Source organism: Sylvia atricapilla, chromosome 9 (genome assembly GCF_009819655.1).
Source record: "Sylvia atricapilla isolate bSylAtr1 chromosome 9, bSylAtr1.pri, whole genome shotgun sequence".
Taxonomy (NCBI): Eukaryota; Metazoa; Chordata; class Aves; order Passeriformes; family Sylviidae; genus Sylvia; species Sylvia atricapilla.
Window position 1 is genome coordinate 18,873,097 of NC_089148.1, and position 26,851 is coordinate 18,899,947.

Sequence of the window (26,851 nt, forward strand, 5' to 3'; positions counted from 1 at the left end):
AACCCGCACTGAGCAGGAAACAAACAATGAAGTAAGGAAAAAAAACAAACAAACAGAAAGGGTAGTGTGTGTGTGTGAGAGTTAATAGTCAACACCTGCAAACCGCTGTTCCTGCAATACACAAGGTCATTTACATTAATCATTCACCCCACCTTCTCTCTGGCCATGTTTCTGTGCATAAATCAAATGCTGTGTTACCCAAAGCGTAACTTTGTCCTGGCACCACTGAACACGTCTTCCTAGAAATGGGAACATTTCAAAATTCTGAGATCTTTCCTTTTCAAAGATGGCTACAGACACATGCACATTTATACATAGATATATACAAACAAGGTTAGAAAAATATTTATTTTTGCTTGTTTAAATAATTACTGAAAAGTGTTAATACAGTAATACGTTAATATTTGTACAATTAAAACTTTATATATAAATATTATATAAAGCATTTTTCATAGCAGCCATTGCATATATAGTAAAACAAATCTATCTAAAGTCCCTGCTGCAAAACTTAGGCCAAGCAGCGTTCATCCTCTTTTGAGAGGATCATCTGTACCGGAGCCAGGAGTTCAGGAATGAGGAATTCTGCTGCCACTGACAGCAGAGATGTTGCTTTATCTTCTATCAGGTACAGCCCAGGCCACCTAAGTGCATAGTGTTTTTAGGGAAAAATACCACTACATGGAATCACATCACAGTCTAAGCTTGTCTCCAACACAAATCAGGACAATGCCTTCAAACAGAAAGGCAGAAACATTACGGAATGCCTTAAAATGTGCTAACACATTAAGGTGGGCCGTGGCCTTACCACAAGGTGTTCAGGGGCACCATCACTCCTCACACAGCTAGGGAAGCCCAACAAGGGGCATGGAGGCACAAGGATTTAATAACTCATGTCATGCAGGACAGGATTTAATAACTCATGTTTAGTTTGTTTTTATTGAGTTCCCTTTCCAGGTTTCCTATGAGAGTATCGATACTTTCCTGCAGGTCCTTGAGGTGTGCTCTGTGATCCACCGCAGAGTCTATAGCCTGCACTGTCAGGTAGCTCCCAAAGGGCTGCTCTGCGGGGCCAGGCTGCGGGCGGCTTGTGGGGGCATCCAGCTCCTCGGCTTTGCTGCTGTCATCCCCGCTCTCTGTGTCCTCTGAAGGGACATCATCATAGTCTGCCTCACCCAGGCAGTCCCTGGGGTTTAGGAAGTAGTTCTCCCCACAGCTGCTCCAGTCCCCAGCATAGCGATTGCTCGAGGGGCTGTCTAGACCTGCTGGCCTCGGTCTGAGCACCCCCGACATCTCGGTACCGCTCAGGTTCAGCATCTGAGGTCTCTGCCTCTTGGGTCTCAGGTAATTTAGGGAGGATGAGTGCTCAGGAATTGCATTCAGATGTGCTGCTTCTTTGGCAGGCGAGTGGTGAACTAAAAGAGAGAAGTTAAACCAGTCAGAACTGAATCCATGCTGCAACAAAGAAGTCCATGGCAGACGCCCACTGTCCTCCCTCCATGTCCCACTAAGAGCACGCACGAACACATGCAGTCTTACAGCCAACACATTGCACGGGTTTTGCCACTGTTTGATATAAAATAATTAGGAAAAACTACTGTAAAATATCAAATTTGAAGATTCATGCCAGATTCAAATTGCAGCAGAGAAGCCTTTCTAAAAATAGAAACTCCGAGAACACCATTTAAATTCATCGTACGAGTCAATCACCATCCAGCTCTGGGTCAAAGAAAAGCACACAGCTCAGCTCATACACTTCGTCCTGGGTAAGGAGTAACAGAAAGCAGGCCCAGCAAAAGAAGTTAAAACACAACAAAAATACCACCACTGAGAAACACCTGTTGTCAGAGGAGCTGACAACACACCGAACAGAGCCCTCGTGCTTCTCTTCTGCCCTAATGTTTTGTGCTACTAAAGAAGCTCACTTGCAGTAATTTTTCTGTGCAGTCACAAGTCCATGGCAGACATACACTCACACAGCTTTGCTGGCACTGTTACATGAGCTCACAATTGCACAGCACAAGTTACCAACAGGCTCCTCTGCTGTTACACGCTGCCTAAGGCAAACAGCACGTCTCTTTTCACTGACCTGTGCCTACTAAGTGAGCCGCAAAACTTCTGGTTTTGTTCAGACCACTGGTTCTTGTAATGAGCAGCAGAGTTCCTATTCCCATTCACCACTGAAAAGGCAGTGTACACAAACCCATGCAGTTCACCATCTGACCCTCCCCTTGTTAGACTCCCCACACACAAGCACAAAGATTCAGTCCTGAAGTGTGTCCAGTCCTTCTCCTTCTGGATCCACATTACAAGGTCTCTCCAGGGGATTTTATTTTATGTCTTGCACAGCAACATGCAATAACTCTCACTGTTTCCCCCTGCCCCCCTTACTATAACAAAACTCCTTCTGTTTAGACTATGCTCCATTACGACGAAGGGCCATGGGTTAACAATAACTTGCCAGTGTTACATGGTCTAACCAAACAAGGACTATTTGTTTTCAGTTGGAAATATACGGAAATCGAAGTATTGCACAACACGCTGGTAATCAAGCTGTCTCAAACCACGGATGATTAAATATAAAGGACCAGACTGTGATCCTTCCATTCAGTCCAAGTGTGCTGTTTACACTGAGTGGTGTTCACCTACTCAAGTCTCTGCATTTGTGTTTTACCTCTTAACACAACATCCTGCACAGTTCTTGCAATCCAAGGGATAGGACTCAGCCTTTTCTTCTAAGTGAAGGAAAACTGTACTACTTACCCTATTCCTACCCTCTTAGAGCAATACACACTCCCATGTGTGTAGCAGAGCTACATCCACTTGGTTTTGTAGTTCACAGCAGCCATGCCATAACCCGTCCCCAGGGTTTCAAGATTAGTTTCTGCACAGCATTTGCTGCCCAAACAGCTCTTGGTCTCTCCCTTCCTCCACCTACATGCCCCATCTCTCCTGCATAGACTCACTCATCTGAGTGAAAGCTTCTCATCATTTTTGGTGATCAGCAGCTTTGGAGCTGCCCACCTGCAGCTGACAGGTGAGCAGCAGCATCTTCAGTCACCTCAAATCCATCATGGAGCAGCAATATTTTTCCTTATGCAAAGCTCTACAAACACAAGTAGAAGTTGCAGAGCTCTTATCTAAGGATGCCTTCAACTATGCCAAATTACAAGGATGGAAATAAATTAACCCCATCAGGACAAAGCTGGAGAGCAGGAAAAAAAAATCTCCAACCTCCCTAATTCAGATGTGAAAACTTTAATGTCACTGGGTTTGTGTTTTCTAGTGTCTTTACTCACATAAAGTCTTCACTATTTCTTACACTATACTCAAACTCTCCTACTGGTAAGAAAGCAATTAAACCAATAAACTTCCCGTTTAGTGGAGTACCCAAATACAAACTGTCATAATCTCTTTAGATTAATAGGTGGTACTATAGTACCTCACATTTTAGGAATTCTGATTCTGCTCAATCATCCTGTGAATTAATGTACAGTGTCACACGGTGCAAACACACAGCAATGGTTTGACTTTTTTTCCTTGACTGGATTCAGGACAGTACCTGGCCACAACTGAAGTAAGTAGTGAAGAACCTCTATGTGCTTTTTGAAGTCCAGGGCACTAGCAAGCTCTTCTGAGTCTGTGAAGACTCTGTTGTTATGGTTGGTGGTCTCCTGCCTCTGGCTCAGTAACACAGGGCCAAAACACACAGCTAAATTCTGGCACGTCATCTTATTCACTTCATGGTAAGAAGCCACCAGTTTCAGGTGATCCAACAGCATCTTCAGGGTGGCCTAAAGAAAGAAATACTGCTCAGGAAACCAAACACTAAATAGCAGTGGTGCTGGTCACAGCTCTAGAGGGAAAAGATCAAGACTGATAGCTCTGGTTTTACTACCAACACCCATCAACAGAACATCCAAGTGCTGAATCACAAAAGCTGTATCTGACTATTACAGAGCGGACCAATTAAGACAGACTTTCTGGTAAAACCCGGTTTGTTTCGCATCTGAACTCAGTTTCACACAGGTGAGTTTTCTCACAATGAAAAGGGTACATCAGGAAGGGAGGAGAGGCTGCAGAAGCAGTACAGATGATCCAGGTACACTAGAAAATAAAGCAAGCCTCGATATGATGTCAGCATCTGAACAAGCTTCCAGGTAATTCCAGGTACCATGCAGGCCCCTTGCTCCCTCTCTCCTCTCAAAAGGGGCTGTGGCTTGCTATGCAGGAATTCGGCAGGTAACAGTGCACAGCTCTCTTACACTGCACAGCACAGGAAGCAAAGGCTTTATTGCACATACTTAAGAAAGAGGAATGAATTTGCCCAGGTAATTACAGCATACAGATCAGAGAGCTCCACAGAAGTGGAACAGGACAACACACAGGAATAATCATTTATCTAATCATGTAAAAGTAGAGAACACAGCCTTTCATTCAGTTTTAAAGAAACAATATAAAATAAAAACTAGAGCAAATCCAGAAACGCAGACCCTCCAATTCATTGCAGCACAGAATTATTTTCAAATATGTGGAGCATCACAAATCCAAGCAAATCACTTGATCTGATAAACAGTTCTGAGACATTTTATATCCAGTGTGAAAATGTCACTTTAGTTTCTGAAGCTTGTGATTTACTTGAATGTGGTAACACTACTCACCTTCTCAACATCTGGCAGGCAATCCAGAAGGGCTGCTGTGTGCTCAGAGTCACCTGGGTCATTCTCACACCCATTTGCTGTCATTTTCAAGGGATTTTTCACCATGGCATCCAACACTGCTTCGTAGAGCTGCTTGGTTATCAGGGGAGAGGGCAGCTCTCGCAGATAATCCTTTAGGACACCTAGTGAGACAAAACAGCTGCCTTTACCAAGCTGCAGATTCACTTTCCAGCAATTTCTGGGAGCATTAAAGCACATCAACCTCACTCACTCCGTAAGAAAATCCTCTGTGTCAGTGACAAACCTTGCACCCAGGAGTGAGGGATGGGAGGACAACACCAAAAGGGCACAGCAAAGGGGGGCTGGAGGGGCTGTTGGATGTGCAGGAGTGGGGACACTGGCAACCAGATGAACACCTCTCCAAGTTTCCCTCATTCAGGATGAAGAGGGATGAGGAAAGGGCTCAGAACAGTCCACCTCCCATCCAAGGCAAGGAGCTCCTACAAACACCAAAGTCCAGCTTGATGAGCCCTCCTCTTTTATATAAGCCTAGCAGTTACTTCTGCTGTTCTGTTTATTTTCAGCTATAAAATGATGAGCAAACATCCCAGCGCCCGTGGCACACACAGCAAGGCACGTGGTGTCTTCCCACCCAGCCAAGCACAAACCAAACACGTCCTCACGAGAGAGAGCCACCAACTCCCCGCTGCCCCCGGGTACCCTGCGGCCCCAGCACCCCACACACTGCTGCTGTGACAGATGTGACTCACACCCACCCGAGACACTGCCTAACATGCCCGGGCACCCAGCCCTCCCTGTTGCAGAGGAATACTGCACCATTTCGGAAGCTAGGGATGTGCTGGGGAGAGGCTGTTTCCAGGGATTGCAACTACCAGGCAAGCGCCTTATTAACACCCATTCTTTCCAAAGAACAATGGAGTGTTGGCATTCTTGTAAGCTGGCTTTGGAACCTGGCTGATACTTCATTTTGAGAGGGGTTTCAGTGACTGGAAGAATAATACTGAAAAAATCCAAGTATGAAGGCTTGTAACAGCAGCCTCTAGAAAAGACATAGTAAGATGCTATCCAGGAGCAATATCCAATATGATCAACAAAAAATTCAAGGCAACAAGCCTGCTTCCAAACAGTTTTCATTTTCCTTAAAAATTTGCTTTCTGTGCTACAAATATCTACTAATTTTAGCTAGATCACAGCTGCATTTAAATACTTTGTTAGGAAGAAATGCTGGATTAAAAGAAACTATTTAAGAGCAGGTACTGCAGTTAAAAAAGCAGCCTGTCCTCCAAACAGGTTAAGTTGGAAAGGCAGAGGATTGTTTTAGCAAGCACTCCTCACAACCTTGTAAAATCTCACATAACAGCAATTACCATCACACTATGCTATTTAACAAAGCAACAGTTTTCATTAACTCAAGTCTGTGTAACCAAGCTGTAAAATAACTGCACAGCATGGGCTTTGTTACAAGGTAATTTCTAAAAAAAGGTACAGCGAACAGAAGTTAAGGTTTTGCCCTTCACATGCAGAATGCATGTAAGAGTTGTCTTCAACCTGTATAAATATTTTCATTTAAAAAAGAATCCTGCACTTGCAGAGTGCTGCTACTGAAGCTGAGCTGCAGGAGCAGCACCACCTGAAGCAGCAGTGCCCTGGTCCTGAGCTGCAGCACAGGCACAGGGAGCCAGGCAAAACCATCTCTGCAGACACCACACAGCCCCCAGGAGCTCACTCCATGCTTAAAATGGAAACATGCCCTCAGGAACACAAAATACACCAACAACCATTTCTTCCTGAAAACATATTTCCCCTGGTGGGTTGGTGGTTTTTGTTTGTTTTAAAAAGAATATGCATTTTTGGTACTTCTCCACTTAAGTGGCTACTTTTTGTTTAGTAACTTACTCATATTCCTCTCTTCCCAGCAAATATTTTTTCTTCCCTGAATTCAGAGGCTCATGTTCCCTATGTGGATTAGCTGGTGAAAATATTTATGAAACAAATGTGGCAGATGCTGGTGCTATACAACACGATCTGGGATATTTTCCTTTTTTCATATGCAAAACATTAGCAAGAGATGCTGACTTCTATCAAGTTCTCTGTTTCAGTTGTGCTTTTTTTGGAGGCAGAGGCAGAAATCAAAATCAGCTTACAGTAGGAAATTATATGTTCTAATCAAATTAGCTTATACTAAACACTCACAACTGTCTATTAATAATTATTTAGCAGGAATTCCTGCAATAGTGTCCACAATCATAGAATTGGCAGGTTCCCACCTGCCAAAGGACTTTCTCCTGTTTAGCTCTGGATGACAGGATGGTTTGGGAGCCATGAATGCCCCTTGACCTTTCTAAATCCTTTTGCTATTCACTTAGCTAAATTAGCCCTCTAAGAGGCTGTTGGGTTTTTTTTTCTTTCCATGAATCTAGTTTCCTGCTGCTGCCAGCCCACTAGCACATTCCTCTTGACACAACCATACACAACAAATTTAGACAGAGAGCAGAAATTGCCATCCACTTCATTAATTCCTCATTTTTCTGACCCACTGAACTGTTAAAGAGTATTGCAAGCTTTATGCAGAGATATGAACTCACGTGGATGCCAACAGACAAAATGCAACAACATGGATACAGGTCAGTTCCATGAACTGCCTGCATGCCTCAGTTTTGATCCATGAGCCCACTTCATTGTGTGTAAGCCTGTGCCAATCCCAAGAGTATTTCTAAGTCAAGATTTAATCATTAAATGTTCATTCTTTAGTCTTTGGAGAGCTGTCAAAAAAAATATTATTCATCTTTTTGGAAAGAAGCGCTACTCAAATTTCAAAAAGGACATAAGGCAGCACTTCTCTTCAAATCAGCCAAGATTTATGCTGAGGATTCACATTCTGTGGAACACATGTTTTGGCTGATAGAAGTATAAATCATGTGCATCAGCCTCAGCCTTAAATAATCAGGGGAAACATTCCCTCTCAACCCAACTCCCTAAGCACATGCAGTAAGTTTTTTGGGCTCTTTTACTCTTAGCACTAAGCACAGTGGCTAACTCAGTTGTCCACAAAAACTGTAGCTTACTCTATCAATCAGTTTCCAATAATTAGATGGCTGCATTTTGGTCAGTGGAAGCCATGGATGCCAACAGTCCACAGAGCCCTGCAGTCAGTCGTGGCAGCACAACACTGACACAGGCAGCTCAAGCACAGCTGCAGGGCTACCAGGGAGAAGAATCTGCTTTTCTAATGTAATTCCTTAAAACCCTTTTTCCTTGTAAGGAAAGCAGCATGTAAGTAAACTCTTCCAATAGAAGGCAAACTAAAGGATGCCCAGTATACTTTCTGTAAGGCAGAAAACAAAGCTGTAGTCTTTTCACTCTTGCAATGCAAACTCTAGATGCAAGATAGTGTCCTCCAGCAGTACCACCACCAAGCCACACCTGCATGGTCACCAAAAGATCATCACCAGCAGTGAGGCTTGCAGGAATGTATATGGAAAAATGTACCTCAATATTTCAATTTCACAATCCCAGCGCAAACTCATGAGGGAAAGATCAGTCAGACTGTGCTGCTGCTCTTCCAGAGCTTTGCATTACCACTGAGCTCTCCCTCCAGTTCAGACTTTGGCTTCAGCCAGTTCTGGTTGGTTCTGAGTGTACAATACACTCAGGAAAATCGAAATGCTTAGGTAGTGTTACAGGTTCTGTTGTATACAGGTAAATATTAAACTCCTATACCCTTTACCCTATGATACTCCTGGAACCATTTCTACAAATACTAATTTATTTTAATGATTACTTGTAGCATGGAAGTGCAATGCCATTTTTAGTACCTAAAATTTTTAAAAGTAACAACACAATTTTCAGTACCCCAAAGTTTACATGAACCAAGTTGCAGTTTGCCATTTATCCGCTTACAAGTCAATATCAGACAGCTTTTGCTGCTGGCAGAAAGCAACAGAGCGGTTTTACCCCACCATATGAGCTGATGACAAAAAAATTGAGAAAATAGGACTTCAGTACTTTCTTGGAACAATCTGATCTTCTAAGTTAGCACCACTTTTTCTCAATAATCTATTTATAAAGAGAAGAAAACAAACCAGTTTAAAAGACCATTTATACTTTTTACCCTTATTGTACACCTTGTTTACAAAAGCTGTTTAACATCAGAGTGAAACACTGGCTGGACTTGATGATCTTAAAGGTCTTTTCAACCTAAACAATTCTATGATTCTATAAATACAAGTTTCTGATGCTGAGAATGCTGGTACTTGTGAACAACACTGAACCCCACAGCAAAATCCGCCAAGGCAAGTAAGGCAAACTGACTGGCTGCACGCTCTGAACCAAGAGTTTATGTAAATGTCATTGAGTAGTATCTTCTGATAACATGTTGTATAATTACAAATGTAATGAATAAAATTAATTCCCAGTACATTGGAATGAAATAAACCACCAAACAGGGCATAACTCTTCTGTACAGCTGGATGTTGGATATTACAGAAAGGGCTTTGGCACAGAAAATTTATACCTTGACTACTGTTACGTTTTCCATCCCTTGATATACAAGGGCAGTGAATGCTTCTGACTAATTTCTCAGAGCAACTGGCTTACCCAGTGATGCCTGAAATTAGATCAACTTTAGCTTACATAACAAATATCAATAGTTACAAAACCGTTCCAGTTTTTAGTAAACCAGAAAAACCTCAACAACTTACTTTAGTTCTGCAGTGTAACTCCTGCAAAAAGAGCCATGTAAGGAGCTCACATAGACAGGTTTCCCAGGACCTTCTTATCTGTGCCTGGAGCTTGCTGTGTGACACCACTAAAGGGCAACTTCAGGGAGCAGGAGAAAGCTTAGCAAAGGTTTTTAGAAAAGCAGTGATCAAATGAAGGCACCTTCCTGCAGCTCTAACTAGCCTGCACAATACAACAGGAAATCTGTTTCCATAATTCCTGCCATCTCCAACATCAAAGGGAGAACAACAGCTGATCCAAAACAGGTTCACATGGTGTGGAGTCACCAGCACAGCAGACTGCCTGATCACAACCAAGCTTTTCCAGATCTGCTCCAATACAAACCAATGGCAGAGGTTTAACCCACTTCAAGACCCAGCTCCTTTCAGACTTCCCTCTGTATCTGGTGGAGCAGTTACTGAAAGCAGGTCCTTCAATGTCTCCCCTTCCCTAAAAATCACTGCTGCTCATGCATATTTACACATGCCCACAGTAACTGCACTCATTCCCAGCCAGCTTTCACCAGCAGCTAAAAGCTGGTTAAAATGACAACAGAAAAAGAGTTCAAAGCACAATTTCACTCTTCCAAAGGTACATGAGGAACATGGCAGAGCTCTGTTGGATGAAAAGCAAGTGGAAGTGTTACCTGTTATGACATTAATATCGGGGTACTGGCTCTCACAGAGAGTAACAGTCTTGCTGTCCCTCTCGAAGGCCTCTCGGAGCTCTTTCTTCACCGCTGCAGAGCCACAGAGCCGGTACAGCCCCACCACCTGCAACACAAACACGGGCCCCACGTCAGCCCCCGGCTGCCCAGGGAACACCACTGACCCCGTGGGCTGTGCCCCACAGAGCCAGCAGCCCTTTGGGAATGCAACGTGGGACAGCCAAACGGGGCAAACCACCGGCACACACAGCATGGCACACCTCCCAGGACACACCAGGGAACTGTGGGGCTGTGCTGGGAATGATGCTCCTGTTTTCTCAACACTCAACGGGCTGAGCAGTGTTTCATTGACATAACGCAAGTTCCGAACTGGAATTGCTTAATGTTTTGCTTTTACGCAGAATTGGGAAAGAAATACAGATTGAATATATATTTTCTTTCTCACCCTACTTACTCAGATCATCATTATTTTTCCTGTATAATTGTTCAATTATACAAAATAGAATTCAAACTTCAGCAGAAAGAAGTGGGAAACGTTTAGAGTTTTATGTAAAGAAAACTGCAGTACAAATACAGTTATTAATCATTAGCAGAAGAAAAAGTCATACAACTGACTCCATACTAAAAATGAGGCAAGTTGCAAATCAATTAATAAACCAACACAAACCCAAAATAAGTGAAAACAGCATTAGATTATATATTTTCTGACAACATTAGATTATATGGCTAAAAAACTAAAATTTATTTTTATACCCTTAACCAATTACAAGAAAATTATGTCTACTCCATTATTACACCTATAATATGTTGTTCTAAAGTTAACAAGATGCTGACTTCCATGAGTTTCAAATTATATTGGAAATTTTATGCAAAACAGGTATTATTTAACAGGCTTAAGGTGACAGGAGTGAAACCCACACCACTCGTGGATTGAATTAGCAGTTAAATCATGTGCTTTCATGTATTGAAATTTTCCATTTTATCACTATTTTTCATTTTCATCAACACCATTTACAAAAAGCACTCCTATGATCTTACAAAACTAAATCTTAAAAATATTAATTTTATTTTAATTAGCATTATAAGCAGCTGTACTGAGCAGTAAAAGACTAATTCAAAACCACCATGGACTCAAGACAAAAAACTACCCAAAACCAAACCAAAGAACCCCACCTATACTATCTTGAGACCACGAGAATGCAGGTAAGCAAGGAAAAGTATTTTCCTGGTCATATATTACATTCCTGTTTATATAAATGGAAAGTTACCCAATGGAATTTGTAATCCTCCTTTCTCAAGACTGAGTATGATCTAATACGCCTAAGACAATTTCTTTTAAACTTTTAAAGTTTCCTCATGCCACATCTGAAATTCAGGTGGAGATTATGCACCATGACAGTATTTGCAGTCTATAGGAAAGTAAAAAACCTCAGACAAGCACATGGCTATAAGAAGTTAACAGTGTATTTTGTAGGTTTGGTTCCCCTCTGTGCAAATATAAAAATATATTTCATGCTCAAAAGCATCACGTACATTCAGATAACTCAAAACCCAATTGCTTCATTACCACTGTTGCCTTGATTACTCAATATCATTTGCATGACTAAGTGCTAATAAGCCCATAATAAAATGCTGAAGCCATAGGATACATATACTGGAAAGAATAAAACTTCTCTTACAGTGCTTTGGATGTTAGGAGAAGTATCCACAAGAAAAATCATAGAGTTTATATCAGCAATGACTTTTGGCAAAAGAGCCACACAGAAGTTCCATTTCCCTCTATAGTTCATGACCTGGGTTATAAACAGCAGAGCTAATCTCATCACACCTGGAAGCATATCCAACCTGTCAGCAATTTAAAATAGTAACAGTGGTAGGTGTCACTACTTCTCAGTTTCACCTGAGTGAGAACAGGTGCAAAAGACAAGGAGGGCTCACCTACGCTATGGAAAAGCAGGCAAGAGTCCTCCCACCAGTTTCAAATGAATTGCCAAGGCGAATATCTGAGCATAGGACTGTGCATAGTCCTTCTTAACAGACCTCTTGTCTAGCATCCATAACCAGTGATTTGTTTCCATAAATCATTTCTCATACATATTTTTGTTCATTAGATTACATCAACCAACAATGGGATGAAAAAAGAGACACTGGGCACTTCTGCTTTGCAGCAGTCCAAATTTTGAGAACAACCTGAAGAAAGACAAGGAGCAGTGGTGTGAGGAAAGAACTAATTCAGCCCCTCAGGGAGTCACCCTCAAGCTAATGCTGTGTACAAAGTAAGGACAGAGATGGGTCTTAGGCACGCTGGCTTCAGACTGCACAAAAAGATGGGCTCACTGTGTCACTGCACACAGTGTCTCAGCTTTGGGCTGGAGCAAACAGTGAACCGTATCATTTTTGAATTTAGATGTGTGTCCCTACAGACCAATCCATGTCTCAGGGGCCAAGCAGTTTCAAGTTCTCAACTGAACTCTGCTTTCTGAAGGTGACTCTACACACTGGGGGCTGCAGGTTTGTTTCACAATCCCCTTCTACACACTAGGGGCTGCAGGCTTGTTTCACTGTCCCCACACCTCAAGCTCTGCTGGGAGCAGCTCCTGTGAGCAAGTGTACTTCCCTACAAAGGCCAAGATGGAAACACTGATTGCACACAGCCGTTATACTCCCCACATTACAATGGCTAGTGTTCACCAAACACAAACAAGCAAAGGAAAAAAAAATTTACTTGTAAAGATGTTTTTAATTCCCCCATTTCCACTGCTACAACAGCTATCTCAACACAGAAATACTGACAAAAGAGATTAAAATATGCACAGTACCTGACAGCCTCTCTTTTCAATCTCCAGAATGCATTTCTGCAACAAAAGTGGCACCATCAAGCCTGCATTTTCCTTCTCTACAACTTTTCGAGCATCTACCCCAAACATCACAGGCTCACGGTCTGCATCAGGGCCATCGAGAGAGTTCTCCCACTGCTCCATGAGCGACAGCTTGACATAAATGAGCCCCCTGGGCTCCAGTTTGACAGCCAGCTGATGTGTTTTGGTGACCCTAAAGAGAGTGGGAAGAGCCACAGTTCCATGACAACACACTCGGTTTTTCCGTGGGGTGGGTTCCCAGCTGAACACCACCAGCTTTAAGTGCTGAGCGTTTTCGATTTCTATGTTGAATGTGTGGTCCATGTCAAGAAATGCTGTCCTACATGTGAGCAGGGCAGTCCTTGCTTTGTTTACTGAGTCAACCTGTATTGCACAAAAGACATCTTTTGAGTCTATTCGTGGTGGCTTTAAGTCTTCAGCACCATAAAAGTGAATGCTCATGAGTCCAGAGATGTACTGAGAGCACTTGGGTTGATCAGAAAAGTTGTAGTGTCTGAAGGCATCAATATCTATTTCGGGTTTACCACCATTACTTGGGAGGCTCTCCTTTCCTTTTCCACACTTGGTTTCATGTCTGTGTTTACCTGATTTTGTAATAAGTTCGGGAGAATCGCCATCACTGAGGTAACCACCTTTGTTGAAGGACTTGGAGCTCCTTGAGCTCTTTTTTTTGTAGGTGTGTTGTGAGGACACACTGCTGTCAAGGTGGTAACGGCTTATCACATTCCTGCTGGCAGCTACAGCTGAGTTTCCAGAAGAAGGCAAAGACACTGTATGGCTTGTATCCCGGCAGCTACCTTTCAGCAGGGAAGGAGGATTATCTGAACTACTATGGCTTGAAGTCCCCTTCACACTCAGCTTCCTACTCAGTTCTGGCAGCTTTTTCATTTTCATGGAAAGCTTCCTCACTGTCCTAGGAGATTTAATTCTATCAGGGAAAGGCCAGTTGATTGATCCGCTTTTTTTCAGGGGACTAGGACTTGGAGGAGAAACCTCTGTGGAGGGTATATCAGGCTTGCGTGCAAGAGCAACTCCAAACCCTTTAGAAGAAAAGAGAAGAAATAATCATTTTCAAACTGAAATTCTCAGTGATGAAAAAAAAAATCTTGAACTTGGGAAAAACACGTTAATTTGTCATAACCTGGTAAGTACAATTCATTCAGACAACCATCACTCATTCAGTCAGATGCTCACAAGCGTTCAGAAAACTGTGCTCTGCTGACTCGTTCAGCCAAATTTGGCAATTTATTGTCAAAAGCCAGATTTGTTCTGCTCTATGGCGCTGAAAGGGCCAGGAACTACATATAAACAAATGAGCAATCGCTGCATTCAGCTCAACCCACTTGTGCTGCATCCTCCATACAGGCACACACAGCCACATTCCTGGGGCACAAGTGCAAGGAAACCAGACTTCATGAAAAAATCCTGGAAATATGGCAAAGGCACCCTTGTCTACAGAGCAGTTAGCTACACAGCCAATACATCAGTGTTGCCACTCCTCTTATGCCTAGAGGAAAGACACTTGTCTCTAGTAAAGAATATGGCTCTTTGTGTCCCTCTATGACCTCAAAGAACCCTAAATCTCTCCTGTGTAGATGCAGGCAGTCTCACATCTTTTCTTTCATTTCTCTCAGCCTCTCCTTTCTGCAGCAGGATGTAAGATTTATTCCTTCCAAAAGCTGCATCCTGCACTGCCTCATTTCATTGCCTGCCAGCAGCCTTCCATTTTTCCTGGCACTACCATCCCACAAGAGAGTTTAAAGTTAGACAGCTCCCAAGTGACATCCTCAAAGGAAATCACCCCCCTTTCAAGGTACCAAAAAGAAAAGAAAACAAAACAAAAAAAAACCCAAACCAAAACAAAACCAAAACAAAACAAAAAAACCCCAACAAAAACCAGCAAGTACTGATGCTAAAAAGAGGAGAAAAACCCCAGAAAACAACAACACTCCCTCAATTCAGCAGTAAAGAACAGCTAATTAAGGAACACAATTAGACATAAGCCAGTACTGCACACAGACAGGAACCTGTGGTTCACCTCATGCTCTAATACTCAAGGAAATGCAAATACCAAGTTTTGCTCAAATACCAAGCGCTTCTCACTTCTGCCAGCATGAAGCAGTAATAACTGCAAGAAAATGTATCAATTTACCTGAGTTGAGGAAACATGCAAGAGGGAAGCTGAGGCCAGAATGGTAGATATGAATAAAATTACATTATTATTTTCACTTAGAGTCACTTTTCTTCCCCTTAAGAAATAAAGAGTGGCTCTTGCTAACAACACCAAATCACTTATCATTTTTCAAATGCTAGCAGCTCCCAAGAGGACTGGGTAGCCTTGCCTGTGCAGGCTGGGGTGCTATAAGCACACCAACCCCGTGTGATGCAATTAGCTTCAGGCAGCTCACAGAGACTCAAGGGCCTTTATCCATCCACCATTCCCCTTTGCAGGCCATGGAAAGGGAGACTGTTTACAGCACATAAAAAGAAAGAAAGAAATGCTGTTTTCACAAGATGATCAGTAAACCATACTTATATGATCTATAAACCATACTTTATAGAGGTTTCTCCATCAGATTTGCCAAAGACTTACTGCTTTAATTCTAAACTAACCACTTCAAGTCCACAGTGAGTGATTCTTACGAATGCTTTGTGCATTCAAATTAATTTTTACCATTGGACTGTAACTTACTTTTTATACTTCACCAAGCTTAAACAGCTAAATCAGGCAATCTGGTCTTTGACCAAAGTCATTTGTTGTGGTTTTGGTGTCGTCCCCACTCCCCTCACTTCCAAGAAAAACCCTACAACGGCTAGTTCTAGTTTCAATAGAAGTTTGGACTAAGTAACTTTTGGAGACAGTTGCTTAAAAGAGTATCTTTATAAAAGGAAGTTTCAGTTACGAAGAATAATGCATAGAATCTGTTCTCCAGAGGAAGAGAAGAAAATTCATTTAATCCTGCATCTCATGGAAGTAGTTCCCTTGCAAGGCAAGGGCTATTTCTAGCACGCCTGCTGTGCTTTTCTGGCAAGCAGCTAGTTAGAAATGTGGTGTTTGATAAAGGCAGACAAAGCCTTCCCTTGTACTGCAAATCACCGCACGGTCCCACTGGTGGGCTGGCGTGGAGCGCTCTATAGCAATCAGTGCCACACTGCAGCCTCTAACATTAATCTTTCCTTTCTGTCAAAAGTCTCTGGCACAGGCTTGGAAAAGCAGGCCAGCAAATTAAACTTCCCCCCCAGCTCATTAAAACCAAAGTCAATCTAACACTATGACTTTTATGTGTCCAGCTTCTGCTGCGTTCAGCACCAAACAGTTAAAGTGAAATATGTGGCTGGAGGAAACTTAACAGTCGAGCATTATGCAGGATGGTATTCCCATCAGCACTGAGCCACATGTTGTTCCACTAAAGCCAGCAATGTGCTGAGGTATGCATGCAATTTTAAAAGAGTGTACATGACAACTCTGAACAAGCTGCAGGAGGAGTTGTAGCACAGTCCAGTAACACTTCACTTCCCAGCCTCCCCATCTGACACAGCTTTCTCACAAAGGGTGACAGCAAAACTGAGTTGCACCTCTTTTCTCAACTGAGTTATAAGACTGTGCTGCAAACAGCGAACATGAAAAAATCCTTACAGAAGGGTGGTAGGAGAAAACCAAACACAAGAGGCACCTGCTGCACCAGGACAGCACAGTGATGGTCAGTTTTATATACACAGCTGACCAGCTGTATGTGTACATAACATTTATCTTTTACAGTGAGAACACTCAATCCCTGGAACAACCTGGGACATGGTAGAGTCTTCACCACTGCAGGTTTCCAAGCTGCAACTGCACAGTGCAGGGGGAGGGTGAGTAGTCTCATTCAGGCTCCTTGTTCCACTAAAGGGTGAGACAGATGATTATCTGATGCCCTCTCCAGCCTGGGTTGTTCTATTATATGTCTTTAATACATTTAGCTTGTGCCTTCTGACACTTTAGCAGCAGAAAAAAAATACAGAAAAAAACCCCCAAAACAAAACTATTAGAGGACAACGCAACCCAAGCCAAAATGAACTGACACCCTCAGTAACTGTGTTGAACATCAGCTGTGGGTTCAGGTTGAGTGTAAAGCTACTTTTTATTTTGCTCAGCACTGTGGCTCTGTGAAAGCATAAAGCCTTTCCATGACCACAGAAACATGAAGAGCCCACACTGCTTCACAAACCAGGCCCCTCTCCCAGCCCGTCCATGCAGGTGTCCACAGGACAGTCACTCATGTCCTCTTCGACCTGCCCCTACACAGCCCTGCCAAGGGGAGATAGGGCTCAGACTCAGGCACTAACAACACAGCCCCTGCCAGACATGTGCAGTAAACATGCTTGTCTGACCCTGTTTAATGCTGTTTATATGTGTTTGGGCACATATGTCACTGTCACACACCGCCAGCAACACACATGGTTTTACAGGCACATTGTACTACCCTGTTATATATGTCACATTCCTCATTGCCTAAGATACGGTTTCTGAGTTATTTTAAAGTTACTCAGAAAATCTGCAATTTATTTTTGGGCCGCAAGTCGAGGTGAATAAGTTGGTCAGAAAGCTATCAGTTGCTTACTATACTAAGCTACTGAAGTATGAAACAGCCACTCTCACAACTAATGGAAGTGCTGAGTTAATGTATTAAAAGTGAAAAAGCAGCAAATCAAAATATAAGAGCCCAAATATCTCAAAATCGTTCTTGTAGCAAACAATGGGTCAAAGAGGGCTACTGTTTTTCTGTGGTAGAATCCACAAAAAGTACTGATCTGGATCCTCAACTGACACAAACTGTACATCAACTCTATTGATGTCAAAGGCTGTTAAGTTTCTCAGGTGCAGGCACAGTTCTAGATCTGTTCTAATATAAAACTTCAGAGCAGAATTGTAAACGGCACTGAGAGAACAACGCATGATATATCAAACTGAAGCAACTTCAATTAAGACATAAAGTAAGCATCACTTCTTATCTGCATCAGCAACTGGTCAAAAGAAAATTAAAAAACTAAGAAGCACTTTAGAAAACTGTGTTAGAAAGCAATTAATTCTATGTAACATCTTAATTATTTACCTAAATGAATGGAAGAATCTCTGCTTTTAACATGTAAAGAAAAGTCTTTTTTGCCTCTATATAAATTTCTACTTTGACAAATGCAGGCCCTATCTCTCACAAGGCTTCAGAGTCAAAGAATGGAGAAATTATTAAAATGGTTAAAAAAAAACCCTCAGAATTTTGTAACGTTCATTTTCTTTCATTACTATATACAATGATACTAATAAAACTGTGACGGACACATAAACCAAAGGATCACTTTTACAGGAGCAAAGAGAGAAAACACATTGCTTAAAACAGTGCATTAATTGAAATGGGAGATGGTTACAGCACACCCCCCAAAGCTCAGGTGAAGGGGGTGACCACTGCCTGCTCCTCACCCTGGTGTGATCCTCAGAACATCCACCGTGGAGTACCTCACTGCAGAGAGGAGCAAGCACGTGTAGCAGCACTTTACTGACCAGATTTAAAGAGTTCAGTATCTCCAAACCAGCATGAGTTTGTTGCAGATATTTTAAACATTAATGACCCTGCACATGAACCACAAGCAGCTCTGCTCAGACGCTGGAGCTGCACCAAGGCACTCGCGGAGTGCTGCGGCAGGGCCAAGCATTGTCTGTTCAGGCTGCTCTCACGAACGTCTCCTCTCCTCACTGTGTCTTTCACAGCATGAAAAGCAGCTTTGGCCCTATTTTCCCCATCAGAGGATAATAAACAGTCACTCAGGACAAATCAGAAACTGAAAAAGGCAGTAATTATTTTGACTGAACTGCTTCCATGCCACAGTGCTACAGCCTGTTGTTTCTTTCACCAGCAGGTCTTTATGGCATTGCCACCCCACGAATCCAAAACAATGCATGAATAAGCCCTTGACCTCCAAAAGCATGTGCACAAACTCCCCAAAAACCCAACAAAAAACCGCTTTCACCTCTGCAGGAGAAAAGGGAGCAGAGAGATCTTCCTGCCAAATCCCTAACCATGCTGGCATCTCAAGCATCACGCAAGTATTTCACATCAACGCACTTCTGTCTTGTGAAACCAAAGCTCCTTGCACTTGAAAAACAGGTAAACCACAGAGCATCTTCCATCTGGGGAAAAAACACTGAATTTCAAAAACATTTGTAACACGTGGAAGGAAAGGAGTAGATAGCATTTGCTGCCCAGTATACCCTATATATATTGCTGGAAGCTTGCCTGCAACATGTAAGCATGCAAAATATTTGCATGCATTGGCCCCAAAAGATGTATTTGGAAACCAGGATAATGGTCACAGTCTAAGTGGAGAAAGAGACCTGTAGTTTTAATAGGAATTAAGCCAAGTTCCAGTTGGCACATATCCGGGTTAAGTGGGAATATGGGATCCATCTTCACTTGCCATAACATTGGAAAGTAATTGTTTACAGTGATTCTTACCAGGATTTTCCACCCAGACAGCTAACTCAAGTACATTTTTAGTAGCAAAAACACAATCCAGGTCTTGGCAACCTTCAATGCATAGGTTGTACCAGGATGTCTCACAGATACAGACACATGAGATGATTCCATTCATTAGGTAGACACTAATACCAACAGTAATCCTCCCCCAAAGCAAAAATATTGCAAATTCTCCAGAAGGCACTGTTCAGAGCTCCATGGTGTAAATCTGTCTCAGGAGCCAACACTACAAAGGGGTGCTTTTCTTCAACAATTTGAAGGTGATATGTATATTTATAAAAACATATAGTTAGGAGTTCAGTCCTAAAGAGTTATAAAGAAAATTTACTTTAACATTTTACAGTGAAAAAAATTTCTTATATTGCATTTGTAACAAAAAAAAATTTCTATTTTTCAATCATAATCATTTTGCCTGTGCAAGGGGACACAAAATTAAAAACAGCCTTCAGAGTTCTTTCCACTTAAATTCTTCTCCCGCAGACCTAGGAGCCCAAGCTGGGCTGTTTCTACATTAATAACTTGCAACCATGGTACTTTCTTACTCCTACCTTTTGGGTACGAGTTATAAAGAAAATAGATGAATTACTTTCCCAAGCTCTGCTATAAAGATGCCTTATTTCTAATCGGTTGGGTTTTTTTAAAGACAACAAGGCTAGAATTATTCACTAAGGAATTACCTGACAAATCCTATTAACATAAATGGCACTTACTGTAGAAAGTAACCAGATTAATACCAGGAGCTAGCAGTGTAAATGAAGACTATGGGACAAATTAGCACCTCTACCACTGTGATCCATTGTACTGGTAACAGTTACAGGAAATGCCTATTTGGTGCTCTGTTTGGACAATAACAGAATTCTATCACTTATTCTTTTCCTTAAAAAATCTCCTGTCTAATAATGACTCAAAATAATAAGCAAAAAGAAAAAAAAGGCATTATTATTTTCTCTCTACAAACTTGGAAATCCAAGTAGGGCAAAAATGTCTGAGGTTTTAAGGGTAAAATTGTTTCCATTGTCCAAAGAAGAAACAGCAAATGACAAAATGAACAAACACATATACATATAGTTGGTTTTTGTACTACCCCACTTTTTACTGTCTATGCTTCCCAAAATCTAACATTGAGGCTCCAGTGGTAACTAATATTGACATATATAACTCATATTGATAACAAAGGTAAGCAGACTTTTCCCCAAAGCTTTAATTTCTTATTTGACAGGAGTTACGGCTTAATGTACCCTGCTCTCTAGGAACAGAGACATCCATTTCCTAACAGCTGTATAATTCAAACAAGGTCCTAACACAAATAAAGTCAAATTGGCCATGGTGCCCTTCATGTAGTAATTTTATATAGATGAGCTGTCATTTTAAATTTGACTGAAAAATAACTGTAGATACTTTAAATGGATTAAAAAGAACTAAGCCACTTCTCCATAATAAAGCCAATTACTGAGCAGCAGGGATCCACTTCATCATCAATTAATCTATTCAGTGTGATCACCACCCAACACACATTGAAGGAGAGCTGCATTTGAAGTACTTTAATTAACTAAATGCAAAACAATCAGGTGAAATTTGTAACTTTTCTCCCAGTTTCAGGCAACTCTTGAAATGGACAACTTTGCTTTCAGAAATAAATGCATCTACAGTATGAAAACAAGTTTGACATTTTTCTTCTTACAGAAAGCGACTAACTTCTTTAAAAAAAGAAACAGTTACCCACACATAGAGAGATTAACCAACTAAATGGAGGTCAAGCAGGTTGCAGGACACACATAGCCTTCCTAAACAACCACGCTTACTGGTCTCTACAAAGCGTCTAGAGTCCCAAAAACGACAAAAATCTACCAAAGAACACATTATCTCATCTGTCTTGCAAGCAAATAAAACTGGTCTAAGTATTTAGAACAGCTATAAAGTGAGCTATTTGTAATAAATGCCCAAAAACTTTAACACACTTTGCAACTACAAATATGCTTATATCTGCAGCATTTCCACGAAAAGAACAAAATGTGAGCCCCCAGAAGACCAAGAGTTTTTTCTTCTGCTGTTTACAGCAGTTGCTCTGGTGCCTTTGAAAACAAACCCTGTTCCCAGAAGTAATTTCTACACCAGGAATCCAGACACAGCAGCTCCCAGCACACAGGGACATGGGGCCAGAGGCTGCCAGGATGGTGAGGCTGAATGGAGACAACCCAAAAAGAAGCCATTCCAGAAGGCAATGCACACCTGGGCTCCCACACCAACGTTTCAGGTCTCCCCTGATGCACCAGGCAGAAATACAGGCTCTTAAATGTCAGTGTAAAGTATAATCTTTCTCCAAAGAAAGGAACCTGGAATTCCCTGTCTCCTGAACTTTACGCTGTTTCTAACTTTGAACAGGACACTACAGTTAAGGTCAAGATAATATGAGGCACATAAGTAATTAAAAGTAATACCTTTTTGCAAAGGGTTGGGAGGGGTTTTTCTCCTTACTTTTGTTTGGCATGGTTTTATATTTGTTTGGGGTTTTTTAACAGACTGGGAAAAATCCTTAATGCGATGCTGAATTCACACACTAATGGAATTATGGAAACGAGACTATCAAACACTCAGCCAAAGATAACAAGGAACAAAGAAGCTGGCTTCTGAAAGTGAAAACCACTCTTCTCCAGTCTATTAGATTAGCCTGAGACAGTCAACAAGACAATAATTACAGAAAGAGACGTGATGAATAGCATTTATATGGTCTACCAAAACGTCTTTATTAAAAAGTCCCAGACAGCAAGTTAAAGAAACTTCTGCAGACATTAAGTAGCTTTGAGGCAGGAATCCAAGGCCAGGGCTAGACACCAGCTGACAAAGGAAACCCAGTGTGTCCTCACATTACCAGGCTTGAGCAAGCTTGTTCTGTAAAACCTTTGTCTCCAGTGAGGTGGGGGCCAAAGAGAACACAGGCCAACCACACCTGGACATGCCATGAACAAACTGACTGAGAAACAACTGTGCCTCTGCACTTAGCAGTCTCAAAACCTGAGTCACTTTCAACGCACTTGACACGCATTTCCACCCAAAAAATTTGCTTGATAATATCAGAGGTAGAGAAAGAGAGATACGTAACAAAGGTTTATTACTCCTCTAAAAGACAACAGAGGTCCAAACACTTATGTTCCTGATCACCCTTACCTGTGGAAGGGCACTTGAAGGCAGGATTGTCCTCTGCTGTTGGCACACCAGGAGCCTTGCAGGCGAACTTGTGCCAGTGCTGCTGCGTGTGTTCCCCGGGCGGCGCGGTGTCCGCCGGGCTCCCCTCACCGGGCTGCGCCGTCCAGCCGCCCCCCGTGCCCTCCACAGAGCGCGTGGGGCCCTCGTGGGGACTCGGGGCCGCCCCAGAGTCACCCCCAGCGTGGGCTTTGTACCGCACCGATGGGGAGCTCACCGCAACGATGCTATTCACAGCAGACGGGGGGACCCCAGGCAAGTCGGGCTCATCATCTTCAGGGATGGGGTTGTACCATATTTCTCCTTCATCGTCCGCGTCGCCGTCGTCGCCGCAGTCCGGGGCAGCGCGGCTGAGCGCGGCGGCGCTCGGCAGGGCACAGCTCCGCGCCGCCGGCTCCCGGCCCGCCGCCGCGCAGGGAGCCCACGGCACCGCGGGCTCGGGCAGCGGCCCGGGAGACTTGGGGGCCGGGATAACGGCCCCGTGCGCCTCCTTACAGGCATTTTCTCCTTCCAGAGGAGGAGGAGGAGGTCGTCGGTGGGTGCTCTGCTGCAGCCAGCTGCGTTTCTTGGAAACGGTTATGCTGTTCACCTGCGGCCTGTGCTCGGGCACCTCACCGGCCTGGGGGCACTTGGGCTCCTTCCTGCTTCTCGAAGCTATGTAAACATTTTCTATGAAATCTGTTCCCAGAAAGGAAGGCAAAAAGAGAGGGGAAGACAAATGTTTAGAATATCATTTTGCTTTTGACAGATGAACACATTTACTGTCATATAACACTTGCATTAGACCTCATCCAAAAGAACAAAAGATAAGGTGATATGATCACAAAATTAGATTTGAGCCTGTCAAAGCAGAATGTGCACATAGCTAACAAAGAGCCAGGCTTCTTTGGCTGTATTTTTAACACCACGTAATTTAGATAAATGGCGGTGGGATAGCTCTGCTGAAAGGTCACGCATACTTCCACAGAAATGGCTGCCTTTTTCTGCCAAGTTCAGGTGCAATTGGTTTGAAAAGTTACTACCCAGTACTTCTCCAGTTTAGTTATGCCTGTGAAGAAACAGTCCCAACATACTGCTTAAATGGCTACAAAAGTCCCACATAATATTAATTCCTAGATTTCTGTATAAATAAAGGTGAGGATATGTCTTGCACAAAAACCTCCAGAAAGGACTGTCTTTACCAGCTTCATCCTACAATCAAGACAGAAGCATCCCCGGATTTGGGAGGAATAAAACACAACACATCATCACAAGAACGAGGAAGGAGAAAGAAGAAACGTAGAAAAGTTTTTGAACAACAAAAATTTCATGCAACAAGTAAACAAATTCCACTGACTGTTCCCAAAACTTGACATTTTCATTGAAGCAACAGACAAACATTTAATTGTGGAAAGCACCGCTCATACTCAAGCCCCCTGTCAGAGCACATCCAAGCTCCACTCCACAGCAGTGCCATTCCACCCTGGCTGCAGCATATGCCGGCCAGGGAGCTGCAACCACTGCACTAGGACTGGGAGAAAAGCTGCAAATGCATCCAAATTAAAAACAAGGAACAGGTCAGACAACCCTCATGCTGCTCTGCACAGGAGCACAACCCAAACCGGGCTCACTCAGCCATCGAGGCTGAACGGGGATAACTGGATTCACATAAAACAGACAACTTCTTTTCACATGAAGCTCTCCGCAACTGGAAATTCCAGATGGAAGCAGCTATTTGTTACTGCTTGAACATTATTCTCAGCAAAGAATTATTTACACACCAAAAATGGATGTTAAAATATGGACACCTCTCTGGAGGATTCAAGGAGCAGCTCTGTAAATCCAGCCAAGTTTGCTGTAGAAAGGGAGACATGAAAAAGATTCATTTGAACACCTTTCCCTTTGACCCTCTTTTTAGGTTTGTACTTCAATGATGGAAGAGATCCTTGATAAGATCTGAAACATCACCATTTTATTTGATGAAAGATTCATCATTTGGTGATTTTTCAAAAGCATACAGCTTGCTTGTTCAGCTAAACTGCAGTATTATCACTGTCTGTGATTTGAAGAATTAAAGAATTAACAAAATTAACCATGCTCCTTTTGAAGCCTTTGCACACCTCCACTGAAGTGCTTTGCTACACTGGGGCCTAAGTCAGTCAGCTAGCAGAATCTGAGGAAAATGTGAATACAGACCTCTGTCAAAGTTTCAGTGATTTGGCAGCAATTATATTCCTTCCCCCACCCACAGCCCAGAAATGGAAGCATGCTGTTCTAATGGTTCATCCTTACACACTGTCACACTACAATTTCTAGTAAGAACTAACCAAAAAGATAGGAAACTAATCTGCAATAGACATAGGGTTATGCCTATGTTTCCAAGAAGACTATTTGGATCAGGGGCTTCTCAGGTAGGCATCCTTCTGCCAGTGACAACCATCCCGAAGTCCTTGCTTCACTCCAAGGATAGCCCCCTCTCTGGTGACATAAATAGATGGAGCATCTGAGAGCTGTATTTCCACAAACAAAAATATCTGCTACTTCCTGCTTTGCTGGAGAAACATGGGTCCTTCCGCACTGGTTAGGACAGCCTGCAATTCCCAAAACAACGGGCCTCTAAGCAGCACAGTGTGCCTAAACTAACATCCAGTGACACATCTGGTGTCATCCTCAGGCTACCCTTCTAGTCCTAGTCCTAGCAGCAGAAAACTTAGTTTTCAACATCCACCCAGGTATCTGCATAATGAGCCATCTGCACAAGCTTAGTGCAGAAACACAGCCTCCACCAGCAGGGCTGCTCGCAGGGACACGCCACCTTCCACAGGACTCAGGATAACCCCATCTCTGATCAGCCACATGCTGCCAGAGGTCATCCATTGGGAATGCTCACTGAAACCAGTCCAAATGATACACTTACAAATACATCTCCCAACTGCAGGTTCTGCAACTGCTAGCAGTATTTGCAAGCACTGCTTCCCCTTTATTCGAACTTGGCCCTGATCCTGAAAGCCCTTATGCCTGTGTTTATTTTAGTAACAATCTGCTTCACGTACAAGTATCTGCACAACCAGTGGTTCGATATCACAGAGCAAGTTTTCAATGTTGTTAGCTGTTACAGGAGTGAGTCAATTTTAAATAAACACAAAGCTCTGAGAGACATACAGGTCAGGAACCTACTTTTTGTTTCATTCAAAGAATGCTGCCTACTATTAGCCTTTTCACATATATATTTAATATTATATTCAATATAGTTAAGACCATGTCTCCACAAAAATACCAAATATGACAAGAGTTCTTTTCCAAAAGGCTTCAATATGGTGTCCCAGGAAAAAAAATCAGGTATTTCTTTCACCTTTCACTCTGTTGACAAAAAATTAAATAAATCAGTAGTTCAAGTTAAGTCACGATAGTAAACAACATGTATGCTCAGAAATCCAAGCTTCAATGTTTCAACTCAGCTGAAGTCAAAACTGACATTATGCCAACTCTGTGGGCACAGAAAATACTTCACTACACTATCATGCCTTGCTTTCCCGATTGCATGGAAGCAAGGAATAGCTTTATCCAGCCTCTCCATATATGGATCAAACAATTCTCAGTTCTTCTGGCTGATATTTAAACACGTTCTCTTTCACTAAGTTTCCTAACAAAAGCATAAGAGATATAACTACCACACATTCAAATGGAACAACGATAAAACTGAAAATCGATATGTAAGATTTCCAGTGCATCTTTAAAAAGCGAACAACCAACCAACCCCAGTGGGCAAACAGCAGCCCGAGGAGTGACAAGCAGATGTGGGGAGACGAGACAAGGAGCAGAGACGCGCACACAGCGCTGGTCTAAGCCCCAGAAGCTCCCGCTTTCGTGAGGCATTCCCGCTCCCAGAAGAAGCGCAGGTACCGCCGGCACGCTGCCGCCGCTGAGGACTGATTCGAGACCCAAGCTCACGGCCGGCCCCGGCGCGGCGCTCCGGGCAGCGGGCACGGAGCATCCCGGCGCCGCGGAGCCCCCGCCCGGCGCTGCCCGGCAGGTGGAGGAGCGGCCGCGGGCGGGCAGCCGGAGCCCCGCGGCCGAGCCAGGCGCACACTTACCCTGCGGGGCGCAGACCCCGCCGTGGCGGTGCCCGGCGCCCGCCGCCGCGCCTCGCTGGGACCTTCTGCCCCGCAACTTGGAGAGCGTCCTGCGGAGCGGGTCAGCCATGCCTGGCGCTGCCTC

General features: G+C 43.0%; 1 protein-coding gene across 1 annotated transcript; it reads right to left on the reverse strand.

Annotated features, from left to right (window-relative positions):
• On the reverse strand, positions 1 to 26,851 carry SYDE2 (synapse defective Rho GTPase homolog 2). The gene is made up of 7 exons (XM_066325151.1): positions 26,728 to 26,851; positions 22,619 to 23,332; positions 12,885 to 13,984; positions 10,045 to 10,171; positions 4,659 to 4,840; positions 3,560 to 3,791; positions 1 to 1,412 (listed from the first exon to the last, which is right to left on the reverse strand). The coding sequence occupies exons 1-7, from the start codon at positions 26,834 to 26,836 to the stop codon at positions 910 to 912; spliced, it is 2,967 nt and encodes a 988-aa protein (XP_066181248.1). The 5' UTR covers positions 26,837 to 26,851; the 3' UTR covers positions 1 to 909.

What these genes read in the sequence shown, in the direction of transcription:
- SYDE2 (XM_066325151.1), bottom strand. Translation starts at nt 26,836, where the DNA reads ATGGCTGACCCGCTCCGCAGGACGCTCTCCAAGTTGCGGGGCAGAAGG. An exon ending in CGATATTAATGTCATAACAG is followed by an intron (nt 4,841 to 10,044) that starts GTAACACTTCCA and finishes TTGTCTCACTAG; the next exon opens with GTGTCCTAAAGGATTATCTG. An exon ending in CTTACTTCAGTTGTGGCCAG is followed by an intron (nt 1,413 to 3,559) that starts GTACTGTCCTGA and finishes TCTCTCTTTTAG; the next exon opens with TTCACCACTCGCCTGCCAAA.